This window comes from Spermophilus citellus, assembly GCF_964194105.1.
Source record: "Spermophilus citellus genome assembly, chromosome: 1".
Classification (NCBI taxonomy): domain Eukaryota; kingdom Metazoa; phylum Chordata; class Mammalia; order Rodentia; family Sciuridae; genus Spermophilus; species Spermophilus citellus.
Window position 1 is genome coordinate 196323493 of NC_138182.1, and position 21716 is coordinate 196345208.

General features: G+C 33.5%; 1 protein-coding gene across 4 annotated transcripts in view; it reads right to left on the reverse strand.

Moving 5' to 3' along the window:
* Positions 1–21716, reverse strand: part of FER (FER tyrosine kinase) — a 418420-nt gene that overhangs the window by 159002 nt on the left and 237702 nt on the right. For 3 of the 4 annotated variants that reach the window (XM_081304219.1, XM_081304218.1, XM_081304217.1), the window contains 2 exons: positions 6635–6691; positions 2199–2314 (listed from right to left, as the gene is read on the reverse strand). In XM_081304219.1, coding sequence (XP_081160345.1) covers positions 2199–2314; positions 6635–6691 — 173 coding nt within the window. Of the gene's footprint in view, positions 1–2198; positions 2315–6634; positions 6692–21716 lie in introns of those variants that run through there. The other variant, XR_014023300.1, reaches the window with a different exon arrangement.

Below are 21716 nucleotides of genomic sequence, written 5' to 3' on the forward strand. Positions count from 1 at the left end.
ACTTTATTTTTAAATCGTGTGCACAAAATTGTTTAATCACAATTCAATTTTAAAATGTCAATATAACCTCTAATTATAAAAAAGATGTAATAAACAAGTATTCATAAATATTAACAAAATATAGATGCAAGTGGGTCAATTCACCTTAATTGAATTAAATAGCCACTTAAAAATTATCTCCTCTGAATGAGTAAAATTATGCTAAATAGGAATAATCTAGTTTGTTCAAAAGATGTAGAATTCCTTCTATGTATCTGATTTTAATACCATCACCAAAACAGAACACACCTAATTTGTAAATGCTACAGTGATCATTACACTTACATTTAAATACTTAGAATCATGATCAATTAAAAAATGATAGGACACAAAAACGTTGATAAATTTGGCAAGATGTTAAAAAAATCATTGAGTAACATACTAAAGCTGAAGCAGAATAGAGTTAATTTGGTAAAGAAAATTTCATCAAAGGCTATAGGAATAACATAGGCTCATCCATAGGATTCAAAGTATGAGCTAAAAATGGATTACATATCTTCAGAAGCTTGTCTGCCCCGATTACGTCTTTTACATCCAAAATTTATTCACTGACAATCTTAAATTTGCTCCTACTTGAAAATTGCAGTATTCTTTCCTAGGATGAAAGAATTTTGGGGGAAAAAGTGTTTCGTGTGTATACTGCTAAAGCAGGATAAACTCTAATATTTTAGACTTAAAATATATAATTTACAAATAAAAAACAGACTACAAAGAATTCTAGAGATCAAGGAAAAATATTGCCATTAACTTTGAGATTATAATTTACACTAGAAATTAAAAAGGAAATTTCAAGAATGTTCAACATCAAAATATTGTTTAAGTTAGAAGCTGCTTGGTAAAGAAATTGCAAACAACAGCCACTATGAACTCTGTAGTATTAAATAACTAAATAGATTTAGAACCCATTAAAGGACACTAAAAAGTTTGAATGAATAAACTTTTTCATTTTTAAAACTTTCTAATTTTATTTTAAAAGAAGAAATTAAGGGGCTGGGGCTCAATGATAGCACACTTGCTGGCCATGTGTGAGGCACTGGGTTTGATTCTTAGACCTTTATATTATGTATATTCGGTGCTATCAACAACTAAAAAAATTTTTTTAAAGAAATCAAGCTCTTCACTGTGCAACAAAACAATTATGCTAGAATAAAATTTAAGTTTTTTGAAAATGTTAAAACAGCCTTTTTACCTTAAGAATACCTATGAACAGCCATAAAATAATGAGGCTATGAATTTCGAGAGCACAGAGTTTAACTTTTATTAGAAATTCAGACAAGAGGATCTCCAAATTTATTCTATGGATAATATTTAACAGATGTTTCCAACTATTTTTATCCATTGCCAAGACCATTCATTTTTAGATGATGAATGAAAAAATGTACATCAAAATGATCCATGTCATGGGACAGTTTTCTCCTTGCCATCTATTCTCTATTCATATACCACACACAAAAAAAATCTATGGATCTATGTATTCTTTCCCATCATCCATTCACACCATTCATTCATCTTCCATCCATATTTCCATCTAGTTTATTCTGTCCAAGTTACCTATTTGTCTTTTATTGTATATGCTGAATTTAACCACTAATACAATAGTTTTAACTATTTGTTATACAGGGATAGTAAGGTAGAACATTAAATTTTAGCTCATAGGAAAAAAATAAAAACAATGTGTATACTTTTAACAAATGCCAGACACTAAACTGAAAAATTTCAGGTTCTCAGAAAAGAAAGCTAGTAACTAGTAAAAGAGAATCAACTCAATATCCAAGGAGAGTATAATTATATATCGTAAGTACCTTAAGCATATGACACAGTAATATTTTTGTTCTAATCACATTGCATGTAGACATATCTAGGTGAATGTATGATAAACAAAAACATTGCTCTATTTAAAAGAAGCACAGAATACTCACTGCTTTTAAATACCTGTCTTGTTATGATTGCCTATCAACATATAGTCTACCTTAAAAAACAAATTGTTTCCTCATTATAAAAGTGCTTACTTACAAGGGTTCTGAAAGTGCTCCTTTCTACTTCAACAAATCACAATTTAAGATACCTTCAAACTTGCATTTTGATTATAAATGCACTATAATGAATAAGTACGTTACAGCGAATTAAAATGCATATTTATATTATTTTAGAGAACTCACTTGGCTTCTTGTAAAAATTTTATTTTCAATTCCTGAGGAAGATCTTCTTTACACGTTTTAACAGCAACATTAGTTTTATCCTTTAATGTGCCCTTATATACTTCACCAAAATTTCCCTGAAAATACAAATTGTTTGAGATGTATGACAGCATGTAAATCTTTATTAAATGTAAGGAAAAGATGTTTAAATATAAGGAAAACATGAAATGAGGCAGTTTGAGTTAATCAATTTACTCTGCTAACTTTGTTATTCTCGCAAGTATTTTCCCCACAACTGTCAGATTAGTATATAGAAGACAGAGCAGACAAGATATTAATATACATTATTCCTGCTGGGCCTCTACTTACCTGATTCTAACGCACTATCTTCAACTTGTCTTAAATTTATCATCCAAGACTCTTCCTGGCTAAACTACTTTCTTCAATTACTAGATCTGTCATTCTCCATGTAAGCACTCAGTTCCTGCCTCTACAATACCTTTGTCCTCCCCTTTCATCTCAGAAAGGTTACCCATAATCAGATCTTGATCTTCTCATCTTAAATTTCTCACTCTTCCAAACCATCCACCTTAGCACAGCCAGGTTAACCTTTGCTAGAGAAAACTGATTCTACTACTACCTTGCTCGATATCCATCCTTCAATCACTATTACTTTCTTAGCCGCCAACTGCACAGTATAGCCTCCAAATGCTACCTGTGTTCTAAACACTAATACTTAGTTTTACTACATTCCTACCCTTTATGAAAACCCCCAACCTCCAATGAAAAAAATGCTACCTAAGCTTAAGTCCACTTCCTACGCTCCCTCCTTCATGAAGGTTTTGTTATCTTTCCTCTGTTATGTCTCCTGTTCCTGAACACTCATCACTCCCTTGTCCCTTTGTATTTTCCTAATGGTTTCTGCTTTACATAACAGGTCTTGGTCCCCATTGAGCATTGGAAAAATTTTAAACATTCATTTGACAAATGCTACCCAGACAACTTCATAGGACAGCCTTCACTCTCTACCATGAAATGAACAAAACTTCATGTCTGCTACTGGCCTTACATCCATGGGACAGGTCTCACTATACTTTTTGTCTTTATGTCAATCATAAGATCATGGCCAGGGGGAATCTTCATTTCCTCCTCTCGCATTTTACATACTTCCATTTAATCCTTGTTTCTCTCCTATAGCCAGCTTCCACTGTGCCTTCTGAAATTCATAGGATATCATCAAAATATCCTCAACTTACCCTACAATCATCCCTTTTACCTTATTCTAATAGAAGCCTGTTTCTTACCTGAAAACTACCAAGTGATGAAGAGCTTGCCTTTATCCTCTAAATAATACCTTCTCCACTACCCCCATATAATTCTACCACTGCCTCAATTTCACATTTTGCTCTGCAGAGAATCAAATCCAGGCCTGAAAAATCCTAGGCAAGCATACTACTCACTGAGCTACTCTCCCAGGCTAATCTGTTAATTCTAAATATCACTGACATAACAACTATGACATTTGTATCTCTGACACAGACATCTCTTTCAAACTGCAGACTTGATACCAATTGTCTTTTATTGTCTCCACATGAAAGTCTGTAGACAAACTCAATATATTCAAAATGGAACACCTCATGTTGTTCCCTCAACCTGGTACATTTACAGCTGACATCTTTTAAACTCAGAGTCCATCAACATATTCAATTATATAGATATATTCAATTATATCTAGAACTCACCACTTCTCATCACCTCTCAGCCACCACCCTGTTGTTGCATCATCTCCTCCTAAATTGTGTACGACTGCCTTTCAACTTTGAAACTATTTTTTAACAGTGACCCTTTTTTAAAAAGATTATTCTACTTCTCCACACAAAATTGTTCAGTATCTCACCATTTCATTCATGATCAGAGCCAAAGTAATTACAATGGCTTACAGGGTCCTAATGATCTATACTCTCATCATCTCAGATTTTCCTTTCTATTACATTTCCCCTTCTTTACTCAGTTACACCCAAACTTCTTCCCTTCTCCCTCTCAAACCCCCTGTACTTTATTGGTCTCCCTTCTATTTTCAAGAGATCCCTTTTAAAATTTTTTTTTCCCCAGCAACCCTCTTTCTCTTCCATGTGAGCAGACATTAGAGTTTTGACTTTATGTTTGGCTTATTTCATGCAGCATTATATTCACCAGTTCCATCCATTTACCAGAAAGTGACATGATTTCATTCTTCATGACATAATTAAAGTCCACTGTGATTATACCATATATTGTTTATCCATTCTTTCATTGATGGTCCCATAACAGGGCTAATGTGAATTGTGCTGCTATGAACACTGAAATGCATAATGAATTCCACTATTATATGTAATTACCATGAACCAACAGAAAATAATGAATAAATAAATCAGCACATGAAGTGAATGCTAAAGTGACAAAACTCTTTTGGGCAGTTGGGGATATAGTACAGGTCTTAGGTTTCAGAGCCAGCACTGAGGGGAAAAAAAAAAACCTTTTGAATAAACTAAATCTTCATAAACTTAGTGTTATGGTTTGAATGTAAGTATTCCACCAAAATACATATGCTGGCACTTAACCCTGAAGGTTAAGAGATGAGGTTTGGGGAGATAACTTAGCCTTGAGGCATCTTCCACCACAGATGATATTCTTACTCAAATAAAAGTGCTTGAGGTGGGAAAGAAGGTAGTGTCAATAAATGAAAAGTCATGCTCTTATGTTAAAAAATATTAAATGAAGTGAAGCTACATAGTGTCTCTTCAAGTATTATTAAAATTGATTAAATTTGGCCAAACATGGTGGCACATTCCTGTAATTCCAGTGGTTTGGGAGGCTGAGGCAGGAGGATTATAAGTTCAAAGCCAGCCTCAGCAAAAGTAAGGCGCTAAGCAAACCGCTGAGACCCCGTCTCTAAATAAAATAGAAAACAGGGCTGGGGGTATGTCTGTGGTCAGGTACTTCTGTGCCAGAGTTCAAACCCTAGTATGCCCCCCAACCTGCGCCCCCTCAACAATTGATTAAGTTTATTGAGACTGACATGCCATTTTCTAGTCATCAAGAAAGTAACCTTAAAGTAGCTTTACTCAGAAGCTAAATTCTCCCTGATAAGCCAAATCTTATAACTTAAAAACAACTGAAATATTTTTCTTTAACTGAAAATATTTTTCCATAGTACTGAAAAATCTGTCCAACATAATCTATTTCATTAAGTACTTTAGTTTTAAAATTTAATTGAATTTTCATGAAAATTCATTTCTTGGTAATATTTTTGTCCTGATTACTACTATTGAGTATGGTAATAGAAAGAAGGAATGTTTCCTAAGGAATTAAGAGAGTGTCAGAGTAAATGAACATTATTTTAACTTAAGGTACTTTAGAATTTAAATAAGTTCATTAGCAGCTATACAAATATGATTTCTAACTACAATTTGATGCTTTCACATGGAAAAGGTTTTAAAATAAAAAACATTCTGTAAAGTAGACTTTCAACAAGGAATTACTTTCTAAATATACAACAGACAAAAAAATTAGGGGGACCAGTTAGTTCATCAAGTTTACATGTGAATAAAAAAAGCAGTAAGCAATCATTTATTATTTATTTAAAATACTTAGTTTGAATTAAATCTAGTACTGATCACTAATAAATCATGATAGTTTACCAAAATATCTGGATTTTATATTATTTTCATGGTACTCCATAAACAACTCAAACTTTCATATGGAGACATTCATAATTAAGATAGTGACAAATTAATCTTTATTCATCAGAACTCAATTATAAATTAATTTTCAGTCCATTTAATTATCAAATGTCCATTTTTATTATTAGACATAATTTATCATGGCCTCCGAGTTAGGAAAGACTTCCAACTAGTTTGGAAGAAAAGGAACTTCACTATATAAAACTGCTTTCTGACCACTACTAGACCTAATTAAAAATGAATATGTTGAAACATGTGTCTTGTCTACATTACTTTTAGATTAAAACAACATGTCCAGTGTTCTAAACAAGTCCTGAAATCACAAGAAGCAGTACCTTACTTTTTCTGAACTATATTATTACATATAGCCAGAAACAAATTAAGATTAGGCTTTTGTTTAAACTTTTATTCCCTAATAGTTTAATTCCCTAATTCTTTTCAAATCTCATCTCAGTAGTTTTGGTTTTATTATATGGTAATAAAATCATTATGGCTCAGTCTTTCCAAGGGAAAACACAATTTTTAAAAGATAGGAATAATCCATAACCCTTTCAAATAGTTACATGTCTATTTCAGTGAAAAATCAGTGTTAACTACAGATATTTCATTATTGTTCTTCAGGATTAAGGTACAAGAAAAACTTTGAAGAAAACAAAATCTGCAGTGTTCACTCTTAAGGGTTGTTTTTTGTTGTTGTTGTTGTTGTTTTGGTATTTAGTTTAGTTGTTTACATACCTTGCCTAGTAATTCTCCCAATGTGACATCCTCATGATTGAGAATCCATTTCTTATCCTATGGGGGAAAAAAAGTCTTTTTAGTCATTTAGTCCAAGCAAGAGTGTATTTCCTATAGGATGCATTTGAAGCAGTGGAAAATGTACCAAAAAGGATACTTTATACCATTCAATAAACCTCACACTAAGAAGTTATAAGCTCAAGATGTTGTAAAATAGATTTAAGAAATGTTGCTACACAATAGTGTATTAAAATCTGCACTGTAGCTAACTTCCATCAGAAATTTCTGGCTTCAAAAGGATAATATCCCTGTAACTATAAAAGCATGTACTTTCCACCTGCTATCAACTGTTGGCTACGCTATTATTCTTCTTTCCAAAAACAGTTGTGTTGTAAGTACATGAAGGAGTTCTATTTTACATTGTAAAATTTCCAATTCTTAGAGAATTATTTTTCTATTCAATCCATATTAATAAGAGATTTTAAAAAAAAAGACATAATTTAGAGTTACACCTTTCGATGGCACTGCATGTAGTCCCCTATCTTTCCCAAGTAATTCCCTGTGGCATAATAAAGCAACCAACATCAATTGCAATATCACTAGGATACACAAGATCAGTGATGCAAGTATGCCATTATGAAAAAGCATCCCATTATCGGATCTGAAGAACCAATTACTACTTAGGGAATATTTTAGCATGTAAAATGTCTTAGCTATTAAACCACACTATACCTTAATGTTAAAAAAAAAAAACTATTTTTCTAAAGGAGGAATTAAAAAAAAAAACACAAGTAGAAGAAGGAAGACAAGGAGGAAGCCAAAGTAAAATATTTTGTTCCCGGTTTAGAGTTTCGGGTGTGTATTATATATTATATTTATTAGAATGTAGTTTGAATTATTATAAACAATGAAATAATTATGATCTATGCTATGAGTTATAACAAGTAATCAAACATTTATCATAACTGTGGTTTAAAATGTCCTGGACATCATGTGATATTCAACTACCATCCTCTGAAAGACAGATCAACAAAAGAGACAACACAGGGTTTAAAATGCAATAGTCTTTCAATCTAAATGTTAAGTTGAACCTATAAAAATCTTAGGAAAAACATGGAAGAATATCCTTACAACCAAGGGAGTAAGAAAAGATTTCTTAGGCATAGAAAGCACCCACTATAAAAGAAATGCAAATTAGATTTAAATCAAAATTACAAACATTTGTTATTTCAAAGGCATCATTTAAAAAATAAAAATGTCTGCCTATAATTCTAGTGGCTGGAGAGGCTGAGACAGGAGGATCTCAACTCCAAGCCCAGCATCAGCAATTTAGCAAGGCCCTATGCACTTAGCAAGACTATCTCAAAAAAGGGCTGGGGATGTGGCTCAGTGGTAGAGTGCCCCTGGTTTCCATTCCCAGCACCAAAAAAAGAACACCTACAGTTGAGAAAATTTTTGCAATAGTCATATCTAACAAATCTGTATACAGAATTTATAGAAACCTGTATCAGTAACATAGCCTAATTTTAAGAAGTAGTATGGAAAAAAAAACTAACAAAAGATGGATAAATATCCAGTAGGCACACCAAAACATTCTTAACATTGCTAGTCATCAGAAACAAATATAAACAGCAGTGGAAGCATTTTACACCTATTAATACACTAAAATTAATAAAAAATGTGCATTTGTTGTGCTGGGTAATCAATCCCAGGGCCTCATGTATGCCATACAAAGTGTTATACCACTGAGCTACTTACCAGCCGAGAATACTAAAATTGAAAAGATTATTTACACTAGGTAATTGTGAGGATGTGGAGCAACTGGAGTGGTCATATGTTGTTGGTGAGAATGTAAAAATGATAAACACTTGAAAACTATTTGAAAATTTATTCTAGAATTAAACACACACCTACCGTATGACTAAATACTATTGGATGACAAAAAAGAAACTTACCACAGATCTGAATCAGAGTATTTGGAAAACACTTTGCTGGTCTAATAAATCCAGGCATATTCTACATAATTATCTCATTTATAAAAAATTTTAGAAGAGGATAACTATAATGTTAGAAACCAAACCAATGGTCATCTGGGTTAGGGGTTGAGAAGGACCATTTATCAAAGGGATAAAAGACACTTTGGGAGGTTACGGAAATGGTAATTTGGGGGGGGTACTCCACCAATGAGCTAGCCTCCACCCCTTCATTTCTTGATATCTTATTGACCTATACACCTAAAATTCTGTGAGGCATTACTGTGTGTAAATTATATGTACCTTATGTTTTTAATGAAATATAAATCCTTTTGTTTTCAGTAGCACTTTTTGGTTTACTCTTACCTCACCCCTATATTGTCCAATGTTATTTGAAGAGGTATTTTGAGTTTGAGAGCTTTTTCACTTTTGTCAATGGGAACTAAGTTGTTTAGACCCATCTTTCCATTGTAAGCCACTGAAAAAAGCAGACTGAAATGTTAACAGAAATAAACCCCTCAGATATCTGATGGTACTAAAGAGCTATGGAACAACTATTGAACAAAAGCTACTGAACAACAGTTAACAACTGGGAGGTTAAGCTTAAGAAAAGAATCCAAGTTATCAAGGGATAATCAGGAAGGTAGATGTCATATGCATGTATGAAAATGTCACAAAGAAACACATTTGTAAAATCAACATATGCTAATGATTGTTTTTTAAAGATCCTATGATGTATAGATGACTTTCATATTTAAGTGAATATGGAGGGGCAACCATTTTCATATTAGACAAGGGGACTTTAAGCCAAAATTAACCAGATACAAAGTCACTTCATACTGGTTAAGGGACTCAACAAGATGATATGATTTTAACTATTTATGGCACAAACATGGCTACACCTATATACATAAAACAAATCCTTTTCAATATAAAAAAATCAAATAGACCATGATACAATAAATAATGCTGGGTGATTTCAACACACCTTTCTCACCATTTGATAGGTCATCCCGACATAAATAAAGACTCCTCAAAACTAAAAACACTATATTAATCAAATGGACGTAACAGCCATCTATAGAATATTTTATCCACTGATAAGTGAATTCACTTTCTTTTCAGGGGCACATGGCACTTTCTCTACAATAGATCTATTTTAGGACACAACACATGTTAGGAAAAAAAAATTCCTTGTATTCTATCAGATTATAATAGAATGAAATTAGAAATCAACAAACCATTTTAACACCTGGAGATGAAATATGCTTTCGTATATAGAATGGATCACAGAAGAAATCAGGAGATAAAAAGTCTCAGGAACAAATGAAAACAGACACAAGTTATCAAAATCTCTGTACAGTGATAAGGCAGCTATAAGAGGAAAGTTTATGGAGTTCCTAGATTTAATTGGGAGATCCCAAATAAAATATCTAATGGTATACTTTAGGCTTCAGAAAAAGAAAAACAAAAAAAAATTCCAAAATAGAAGACAGAAACTCAAAGCCAAAAATAGTAAAATTTACAATTTAAAATACAAAAGGTCAATGCAACAGAATGTTAGTTCTTTGGAATGATAAATAAGAATGATAGAGCTGGGCACAGTGGTGTACAACTATAATCCCAGCAACTCAGGAGGCTGAAACAGGAGGATCTTGAGTTCAAAGCCAGCCTCAGCAACTTAGTGAAGACCAAAGCAACTCAGAACCATCTCTAAATAAAACTCAAAACAAGGCTGGGGATGTGGCTCAGTGTTCGAATGCTCCCGAGTTTGAACACTGATCACCCCCTCCCCCGAAAAAAGATTGATAGAACCTTCGCCAAACTACACACACAAAAAAAGAAGATCCAAATTAAGAAAGGAAATAACACCAGGAATTTCTGAAATCCAGTGAATAATTAGAAATTCTTTCATAAATTTATACTCTAATAAACTGGAACATATAGAAGATACTGACAAATTTTGACGCACATGACCTATTTAAATTGAACCAGGAAAATATAGAAAACTTTAACAGACCAGTTTCAAGTAATGCAATTGAAGAAATAAAGAAAAGCTCAGGACCAGATGAATTTTCAGTCAAGTTCTAGCAGACCTTTAAAAAGACTAATACCAATCCAAATTATTCTATGAAATAGAAAGGGAGGAACCACCAAATTAATTAAGCTAGTATCCTCCTGATAACAAAACCGAGACATCAAGGAAAGCAAACTTCAGACCAATATCCATAATGAAAAAATGATATAAAAATCCTTAATAAAATATTGGCAAACTTCACTCAAAAAACACATGAAGAAAATAGTACAACATGATAAATCCAGGATAAAGCCCAGGGATGCAAGGCTGGTTCACTAAATGCCAATCAACATAAAATTTGCTATGTAAACAGAGTTAAGGAATTAACCACATCAACAGATGCAGAAAAATCATCTGACGTAATCAAGCACACATTTGTGTTAAAAACACTGGAGAAACTAGGAGTAGAAGGAACTTACATTAATATTGTAAAAGGTACATATGACAAATGCAAGGCCAATATCATTGAATGGAGAAAACTTGAAAGCATTTCTTCTAGGATCAGGAACAAGAAGAAGATTTCTACTCTCACCACTCTTAATCATCATAATTCTTGAAACTCTGGCCAGAATTATCAGGGAAGAGAAAGCAATTAAAGGAACATGAATGGGAAAAGTAATCAAATTTCTGTTTGCTGATGATATAATCACAAACAAAAAAAGTTCTCTACCAGAAGACTTCTACAACTCATAAGTTCAAAGTTAAGGGATACAATCAATCACATTATTATACTACATAATGAATCTGCTAAGAATAAAATCAGAAAAACAATGCCATTTACAATAATCTCAAAAAAAATAATACTTGGGAATAAATTTAACCAAAAAGGTGAAAGCCCTTTACAATGAAAAATACACATCACTGAAGAAAGCAATTGAAAAAGGCCAAAGATAGGGAGACCTCCCAGATTCTTGAATAGGCAGAATTAACATTGCAAAAATAAACATACTACCAAAAGCATTACACAGATTGAATGCAATCCCCATCAAAATACCAATGACATTCTTTACAGAACTTAAAAAAAAAAAGAGTCCTAAAATCCATTTGGAAGAATAAGAGACCCAGAATAGCCAAAGCCATCCTCAGCAATGTTAGAGGCATCATAACTGGATCTTAAATTACACTACAGAGTTAACAGTAAGAAAAATAGCATGGCATTGATATCAAAGCAGACATGAAGACCAATGGAAAAGAGTAAAAAGATAGTCATATCCACATAGAGATGGGCATCTGATTTCACTAAAATGTCAAAAACATATCGAGAAAAGACATACTTTTGAACAATGGTTGAGGGAAAATTGGATATCCATATGTAGAAGAATAAAACTAGATCCCAATATGTCACCCTGCACAAAAGTCAACTCCAAGTAAAACAAAGACCTAGGAATTACATAAGAAACGTTGCAACTCTTAGAAAAAAAAAATCAACAATCCAACATATTGGACAGGCACTGACTTCCTTAATAGGACATCTAAAGCTCAAAAAATAAAAGCATGAATCAATGAGTAGGATAGCAAATTTAAAAACTTTTGCACAATAAAAGAAACAGTATGAAGGGAGAACATACAGGATATGATAAGATCTTTACCACCTGCACCTCAGACAGGTGCAGAATAATATCCAGAATAAAGAACTCAAAATTAACACCAAAAACAAAACCCCAAATAACCCAATTAATAAATAGGCAAATGAATTACACTTCTCAAAAGAAATACAAATGGTCAAATATATAAAAAAATGTTTAAAATCCTTAGCAATCAGAAATGCAAATAAAAATTACAATGCGATTTTATTTCACTTCTGTTAGAATGACAATCATCAGGAATACAAATAAAAATAAATGCACTTGAGGATGTGGGGGGAAAGGTACTTTCATACATTGTCAATGGGACTGAAAATATATGAAAAACAGTATGGAGGTTCCTTAAAAAAAAAAAAAAGAAATGGAACTAACACCCTGCTATCCCATTCTTTGGTATTTATCCATAAGAACTAAAATCAGTATACTATAGTGATACAGGTACATCAATGTTTTAAGGGTGCAATTCACAATAGCAAAATTATGGAACTACCCAAGTACCTATCAATAGATGAATAGAAATAGAAAATAAGGTGTATACCATACACACTCAATGGAATTTTGCTCACCCATAAAGAATGAAATTATGTCATTTGCTAGTAAATAGACAGAACTGGGAAACACCATGCTAAGTGAAATAAGTCAGACCCCAAACATCAAGGGTTTAATGTTTACTCTGATAGGTCAAAGCTAGACCAGAGTAAGGGGAAAAAGCAGGGGAATCCCATCAAATGAGAAAGAGGGACTGAAGGGTAGGCAGGAGGGACAGGAAAAGAGGAATGATGGGATAAAATTATGCTATATACATATATGAATATACCACAGTGGGAGTGGAATTTGGTCCCATCACTCTGGTAAGCAGTATGGAGATTCCTCAGAAAAAAAAAGAAATTGGAGTGAAACTACCACTTGACCTGGTTATACCACTGCCTTGGTATATATCCAAAGGTGTTTAAATCTGCATACTTCAGTGGCGAAGCAACATCAATATTTATAACAGCTCAATTCATATTAGTTATGAAACCAACCTTTAACAAATGAATGGATAAAGAAAATGGATAAAGAAACCAACCTTTAACAAATGAATGGATAAATAAACATCAATGTTTATAACAGCTCAATTCACAGTAGTTATGAAACCAACCATTAACAAATGAATGGATACAGAAAATGGATAAAAATATATACACACAATGAAATATTATACAGCTATAAAAAGAATGAATTTATAATATTTGCCCATAAACAGATCATCTGGAGACTATTATGCTAAGGGGCATAAGTCAGTCCCCAAAAAACACAGGTCAAATGTTCTTTCTGATATGTGGATACTAACACATAAAAAAAGAGGGTAGGAGGGGAAGAAAAGTTCATTAGGTTAGACAAAGGGGAGTGAAGGGAGGAGGGGACAGGAATAGGAAAGACAGTAGAATGAATCAGACACAACTTTCCTATGTACATATATGAATACACCACAATGAATCTCCACATCATGTACAACCATAAGACTGAGATCCAAATTAGAATTAGATAGCATATTTATATCAATATGGAGTATAAATATACTCTACTGTCATGTATATCTAAAAAGAATAATTAAAGAAAGAATATACCAAAGTGAATTTCACCTTATGTATATCTGTAAAGCACTTAAAAAAAAGTATAAATAAATACAAGGAAGACCAGTAGAGAAAAGGAAATAGTGGGAAGGAGGAGAAGAAAAGGGATGTACTAGGGACTGAAATGGGACAAAATTAGATTTCATGCTTGCATGATTATGTCATAATTATCCCCAATATTATGTATAACTACAGTGTGCTAATAAAAAATCATTACATTAAATAAATTGTCTAAATGTACCATTTAAAATGCAGATATTTTAAGAGTAAATTTTAAAATGAGCCAACTATGTCGTCTAAAGAAACTAACTTCATAAAATTTTTTCTAGAAGGGATGAATTTTTTTTAAAGATGATATAAAATGCAAAGATAAATCATAAGAAAGTTGGAACAAGCATAGCAATGTTATACAAGATAGACAACAGAGCCAAGAAAATTATTAAGGATAAAGAGGAAATAAACAGGGTTCACACCAAGAAAGTTTAATAATCCTAAACACCTATTCTTTCAGTCAGATACTTTAGAATAAAGTAAACAGAATTAAAAAGAAAATTTCAATTACAGTTAGAGGCCTCAATACTTCCTTCTCTGTAAATCACAAAAGAAATTCATGAAGGATATAAAAAGGCCGAGTAATAACACTGACCAAGAGGGTCAAATTGCCAAAGAACACTTTTTTCAAGTGCACAAGGTAAAAATCACCAAGGTAAACCATATCCTGGGTCATAAAACAAGATATCTTTCCTGACTAAAAGCCAAGTGGAAACCTCAAACAAGGCAAGAGAAACTTCCAAAGGTACTTGGAAAATAAGCAATATACTTAAAAAAAAAATCCATGGAAATCTAAAATAAATCATGGAAATTAAAAAAATTCTTTCATTGAACAAAAAATGAAAATGTCAGAATCTGTTGGATACAGGAAAAATAATGTTTAAAGGGAATTCCAGTAAATTTCATAGGCATCAGAAGAGGTCTCAAATTAATAATCCCAAACTTTTACCTTCATAATCTATGAAAAATAAGATCAAAGTAAACTCAAAATTAGTGGAATAATGACAATAACAAACATCAATAAAATATAAATTCAGAAACAATAGAGAACTCAACTAGAGATAATTATTACTATCTGTATTAGAAAGACTTCTGTTGACGTCTCTGGGAATGTCTAAATATATTTTTGGTTCTTAAGATAAAAAGCAGTTGACTTTATTAGTTAAGGTCTGAAAGAATCTTAGGCTCAGTTTCTTTACTTTTAAAAAATATTCTTCATTATACATGGACACAATCTTTATTTTTATGTGGTGCTGAGGATAGAACCCAGTGCCTCCCATGTGCAAGATAAACGCTCTGCCACTGAGCTACAACCCCAGCCCTTAGTTTCTTTTTTAATTGGTACATTGTAATTATATGCAACAGATTCATTATGCCACATTCATACACGCATATAACTTGATCAATCTCATTCCCCAGTACCTTGTCAGCCAATAAAGAAAAATACATATTAAAATATGTAACTATAAATATGTACATAAAACAGAAATACACCAAATAGAATATAGGAAAATAAAAGGCATGCTATTAAGCCATCAACCTGGATGTGACAAACTCTGGAAAAAGAGACCAGCCCTGTGCCTCAGAATTAGCCTACCTAAGGGATATATGGGTGCTCCTGGATATCATTAGTTGATGGCGGTAGGAGGAGTATTCACCTCCAGCAGACTCTCCCTAGCTCCACCGATGTTATGTGATTTATATACCCAAAGAGTTATCATATTCATAAATATAATTTGTTTATATGCTAGCTAGGCAAGTCCTCTACTAACTGAGCTACATTCCTAAGAACCTACTCCCACCCTGGTCCATCAGTGCTTAGGGCAGACATGAGTCGCCTTCTGTGGCTTTAGTGGAAAAACAGTCAAAGATGATACCTGCAATTGAAAGTTGATCAGAATATAGGGAAAGACTGAAGAATATGAGCAGTGCGCAGACAGCATCTGCTGCAGCCATTAATCCTTCATACGTAAGGTCATCCTGAATTGCTGAATCCTAGTAGATCCCCCTTTTCCAGACCTTTGTCCTCACCAAATCCTATCTTTACCAAAGTACAAATCTGTCCTCTTTCTACCTTTACACCAAGCCTCTCCATATACACATGTATGTAGAGTAAACTATTCACTGAGTGTAGGGACAAATTTGTTGAATTTCAAAGGTAATACCAGTTATATATCTTCTTTAATTAGGAAAGAAGCAGTGGAAAATTCTAACAGGTAAATTAAAGAATAGCCACATAAGTTAGGTAAGCTAAGCAAATATCTAGTATGATTTGTTTATAGTAACATTTGGATATGAAATTTTAATTAGTGTGTTTTAATTTTAATTGTTTTATAAACCGACCTCACCTAGAACTAATATGTTATTTTGCAATATGTATGCTTCTGTTACCTTTAATTATGAAGTTTCTGACATGTAAGTGTGCATCTAGAACTTTAACTTAGAAGTTTATTCAAAGGATTCATCATACTTCAAATTCCTTCCATTTTAGCCCCAGTATTGCAAATAATCTAGAACTTAATCTCTTTATTAACAGAGGTTTGTCATTGAAAGATGTAAGTACTCCAATATACTCTAGCAGTAATACTATTTTCATAGTTAATATTCTTTAAAATAAAGTTAATACTATCAGCATAAAATGATGTCAATTCACCCTAAGTTTCTATAGAGATGACATATTTGAGTTTTTAAAATTAGATTAAGGAATTTTGTTAGAAAACCATTTCAATATTTATTAAAAATCATTTAATAATTGTTTAAAAAATTTTGACACTTAAAAGTTGCCAATAAAGTAAAATTTGTCAGATAATATTCAATATTCTACATTCATTTTCTTAGAAATGATGGAATTTAGCCATAAGATAAAAAACTATATTGATGAATGATAAACCTTTGTATTTGTAACTTACATACTTTTAGAAAAAAAGTGATAGTTATACAAGAAAATATGAATTATTTTCACTCAGTCAGTGAAGAAATTAGGATTTTCTCATGTTTTACGTAAGAATTTCAAAATAAGATTTAAAGAAAGCAATATAGAGAATAAGAAGGTCCTTTAACAGGTAATTCAATCTTAGCACCATTTTCTATAGCAGAACACCATGAAATTTTCAATTGGTAACTTAAATCTTGTTTCTATTCCTCAGAAAAACTCTTGGCTTTCAAAAAATAACTAGTTAATTTAAACAAGAGTTAAATAAATACTGAGATAAAACAGTGGTATTGATTAAAATGTTTTCTAAGTAAATTACAGGGAGTATTTCTCAAACAAAAGATAACCAGATGTCTTAGTTGCGAATTTCAGTTATTTCCAAATGAATTCCTTATATTAGGGTGAATTTTTATGTATCAATCTTCCTTATAGTCACACAATGACACAACAAATCACAATGAATATTAATCGTTGAGAGAACAGAGTTTATAGAAACTTACTTAACAAACTTCAAAGTTTATTCAAAAGATTCACCAAACTTTACAACTTCAAACTCCTTCCATTTTAGCCCCAGCACTGCAAATAAAACTAGTTGATTTGATATTTGCCTCTAATCTTTTTTAAAAAATGCAAATAAGAAGTGGTGTGGCTAACTGGTGAAGAGTGAAAACTGGAAATATGCATCTGAAATATACTTCAATAGCAATAGGACAGTGAATATAATTTCATGCTTTTGGGAGAAAGAGGACTCTTGAAGAGAACAGTCAAGAGGGTGGGTTCAATCCAAAGAATATGCATGAATCTCTATAGTTAAACAAGCTATCAAAAATTATTTTTCCAGGACCTATTTTAAGATGCAAATTAATATAAAAGATAAAGCATAGATTTTGCCAATTTACTAAAAAATGGTCAAACAGTGAAAAAGAATAGGGGTGGGGGGAGAAAACAGTTTAGAGCCTAGTTCCAAATAGACCTCACTGTATACACATGTGTGCATACTCAAGTGTGCTATAAGTTCAAAGCTATAAGAGTAATGTAAAAGAGCTCAGAGGAACACAAAGCTACATTATGCTAGAAAAATGAGAAAGTTTGAGAGAAGTAACATTTGAGACAAGCCTTAAATATGTATGTAGGATTCTGACAAGCTAAAAGGAAAAAGTAATTTTGGTAAAGGCATAGAAATAAGTGGGAATCTTCTTGGTAATGTAAATGTACCAATATGATAGAAGGAAGAGCTCCAGGGGAGCAGTGTTGGGTAAAAATCTAGAAATGTAGTTTCTAGCCCAACTGTGAAAAGCTTAGCAAAGTACTCAAACATTCACTGACCCTTGCAGACCAGTGTTACAACTTCTTTAATTTTTAAAAAATCTGAGCCTTTGTTCAAGTATACCAATACATATTATCCAGCATCTTAAAAAAACAAATTAAAATGATATGGCCATTGGACAAGTTATGTAACAGGAATTCTCTCCATTCTACAGGAAAGAATTATAACTACAAATCCTGGAAATTCAAAAGGCAACCAATGAACTCTGAAAAGTGGTAAAAGAAAGGCAAACTGGTTTGGGACCTAAGGAATAAGGGACCAACACAGAAGCACAACAGAAGAAAGCTTCTGTCCCAGACAAGCAACAGAAGGCAGACCAGGCCCATTCTTCTCTGGGTTAATTGGAAGTCCTCAATACCAGGTAAACCCAGATTAATAGAATTTACCCCATCTGAACAAAGAGACAATATACTGGGGGTAGGAGAATAAAGAATCTTGGGGACTTATGAGAAAACAGAAGATTCACCGTTTCGGTTATCATTACTACAAAAAGAAAAGAGTAGAACCAGAGGGTATTTGGAGAAATAATGGCCAAGAATTGCTAAATTTGGCAAAAAACACAAGTTTACAAATTCAAGAAGCTGCTAGAATCTTCAGTAAATTCAGCACAAATAAATTCAAGCAAAGATGCATGGAAACCAAACCTAGGAAAATTAAAGACAAAGAAAAGTCTTGAAAGCAGCCACAGAAATGACACATGGTGTACACCAAAACACCACTCCAAAAAGCAGAAATCATGAATTTCAGAAGGAAGTAGCTCACTATTTTTGTTTTTGTGTTTTAAAGAACTGTGAAGTGGAAGATAGCAGCGTAGGGGAAGGCTGCATTTCTAGTTGCTCCATGGTTTGAGATTCAAGCAGAAGAAGTAAGATTCTTTATGAAGTGAGTACAAGTGGACTTCACTAAATCTCAATTTTGGACAGTCAATGTCTTAAAGACTTAGAAATTTGGTACATTAAACAAAGAAGACAGACTACATTGGAGCCAAGCCAGTTGTTGTAACAGCAGCATTGGTTCAGAACAGGCAGAGGGAGAACACAGAATCAATGGATAGATTTCATATGGAAAAACCTGAGGTTAGATAATCAGCCTACATTTAGCTGATCCAGAGGATGCACTGTGCTCTTGCAGCAGCAAGAGCTTGAAGCAACCATCCACCAAGCTACTGCTGTGGGAGCTGGGAGATGTAAGCAATGCCTACATTGTCCTGACAAAACCCTTCCATGTAACCTAGGATAAACCTTGAATAGGAGCAAAACAGGCACAGAGCATAAAAATTACCCAGGGGTAATTCGAGTCAGAAAAGCAAAGGGGATCCCAGCTTACTTTCCCCTTTGAGTCTGGTAGCTCACACCCGAAGTGGGTTGGGAATTTGAACAAGCAGGTGTGAATACGCTCACAGACTATGCCTGCGAAGTCTGGAAAGGCTGTGTTTATGGGCAACAGAGGGGGTGAATAATTCCCTCCCTGACTCCATGAGTAGAATCCTCGAGAGGCTCCCAATATCCAGATTCCCAGCAGAGATGGGCAACTTCCAGGCCCTAAGGATGCATTGATTGATCTGATCTTTCCAGATCAGACAACACCCAGCAAAACCTAACACCCACCTGTTAGAACTCCACTCATAAAACCCTGCAGTGGCCCCACCCTGGGAATGCATCAATCTGGTGGTCCACGTAGGTAAAACTCCAACTGACTATATTCCTCATCTCATCCTACCTCATACCGGCAAATAAAGAAGCCGAGAAGTATTCCAACCAGCTTCAGTCTTAGGCCACTCCAACTGGAAGGTTAGTGAGCAACACAAAAAGAGGAAGAATTTAATGACTCTCAGCCCTTGCCCTCACCCTCTCTACAAAGCTCAAGCAGAAATGCAAAGAATGACAGTTGGGCATAGGTTACTACAATCTATTCTTGTTGACTATTTTGACCACCTCAGTGGAAATGATTTGCTCATCTTTCATTAAGAATCTTTTTATCCTTTGTTTTTGGGTCCATTTTTGATGTGCCAATTGGTTCATGGACAGACCTATTTCTTTTTTCTTATTTTTAGCATTTTCTAAATGTACTTATTTTTCTGTGTCATGTCTTGAGGGTTGGGGTATTATTTTAATTTTCTTTTGTTTTTCATTTGTTTCTTTTCTTTAGCTAATAGCCAGATTCTATTGTTCTTTTACTCCTTTTAAAAATTATTTTTATTCCAATTTATTATGACAGTAGAATGCATTACAGTTCATATTACACATATAGTGCACAATTTTTCATTTCTCTGGTTATATACAAAGTATATTCACATCATTTATATCTTTACAAATGTACTCAGGGTAATTATGTCCATCTCATTCCACCATCTCTTTACCCCATCTTTTTATCTCCCTCCCTTCCCCTCCCATCCCTTTGCCCTATCTAGAGTTCATCTAATTGTCTGATGCTCCCCCTCCCAACCCCACTATGAATCAGCCTCCTTGTATCAGAAAATATTCAGCATTCGTTTTTTTGGTATTGGATAACTTCACTTAGCTTTATCTTTCCCAATTCCATCCATTTACTGCAAATGCCATGATATTATTGTCTTTTATTGCCGAGTAATATTCCATTGTGTGTATGCACCACAGTTTCTTTATCCATTCATCTCCTGAAGGGCATTTAGGTTGGTTCCACAGTTTAGCTATTTTGAATTGTGCTGCTATAAACATTGATGTGCTGTGTCCCTGTAGTATGCCGTTTTTGAGTCCTTTGGGTATAGTCCAAGGAGAGGGATAGTTGAGTCAAACTGTGGTTCCATTCCGTTTTCCAAGAAATCTCCATACTGTTTTCCATATTGGCCGTACCAACTTTAAGTCCCAACAGCAATGTAGAGAAAACAGCCTCTTCAACAAATGGTGCTGGGAAAACTGGAAATCCACATGTAACAAAATGAAACTAAACCCCTATCTCTCACCATGCACCAAACTAGATCAAGGAACTAGAAATTAAACCCGAGACCCTAAATCTAGTAGAAGAAAAAGTAGGCCCTAATCTCCATCATGTGGGATTAGGCCCCAACTTCCTTAAAAATACTCCTCTGGCACAAGAATTAAAACCAAGAATCAACAAATGAGATTAATTCAAACTAAAAAGCTTCTTCTCAGCAAAAGAAGCAATCAGTGAGGTGAATAGGGAACCTACAGAATGGGAGCAAATCTTTACCCCTCACACAGAGCACCAATTTGTAGGGTATAGTAAAAACTCAGAAAGCTAAACACCAAAAACAAAAACAAAAACCCAAATAACCCAATCAATAAACAGGTCAAGGAACTTAACAGTCACTTCTCAGAAGGCGATATATAATCAATCAACAAATATGAAAATATGTTCAACATCTCTAGCCATTAGAGAAATGCACATCAAAACTTAAGATTTCATCTCACTCCAGTCCGAATGGCAGCTATTAAGAATACAAACAATAACTGTTGGCAAGGATATGGGGAAAAAGGCACACTCATATTTTACTCCTTTGTTACTTCTGTTTTTTTCTCCTTCC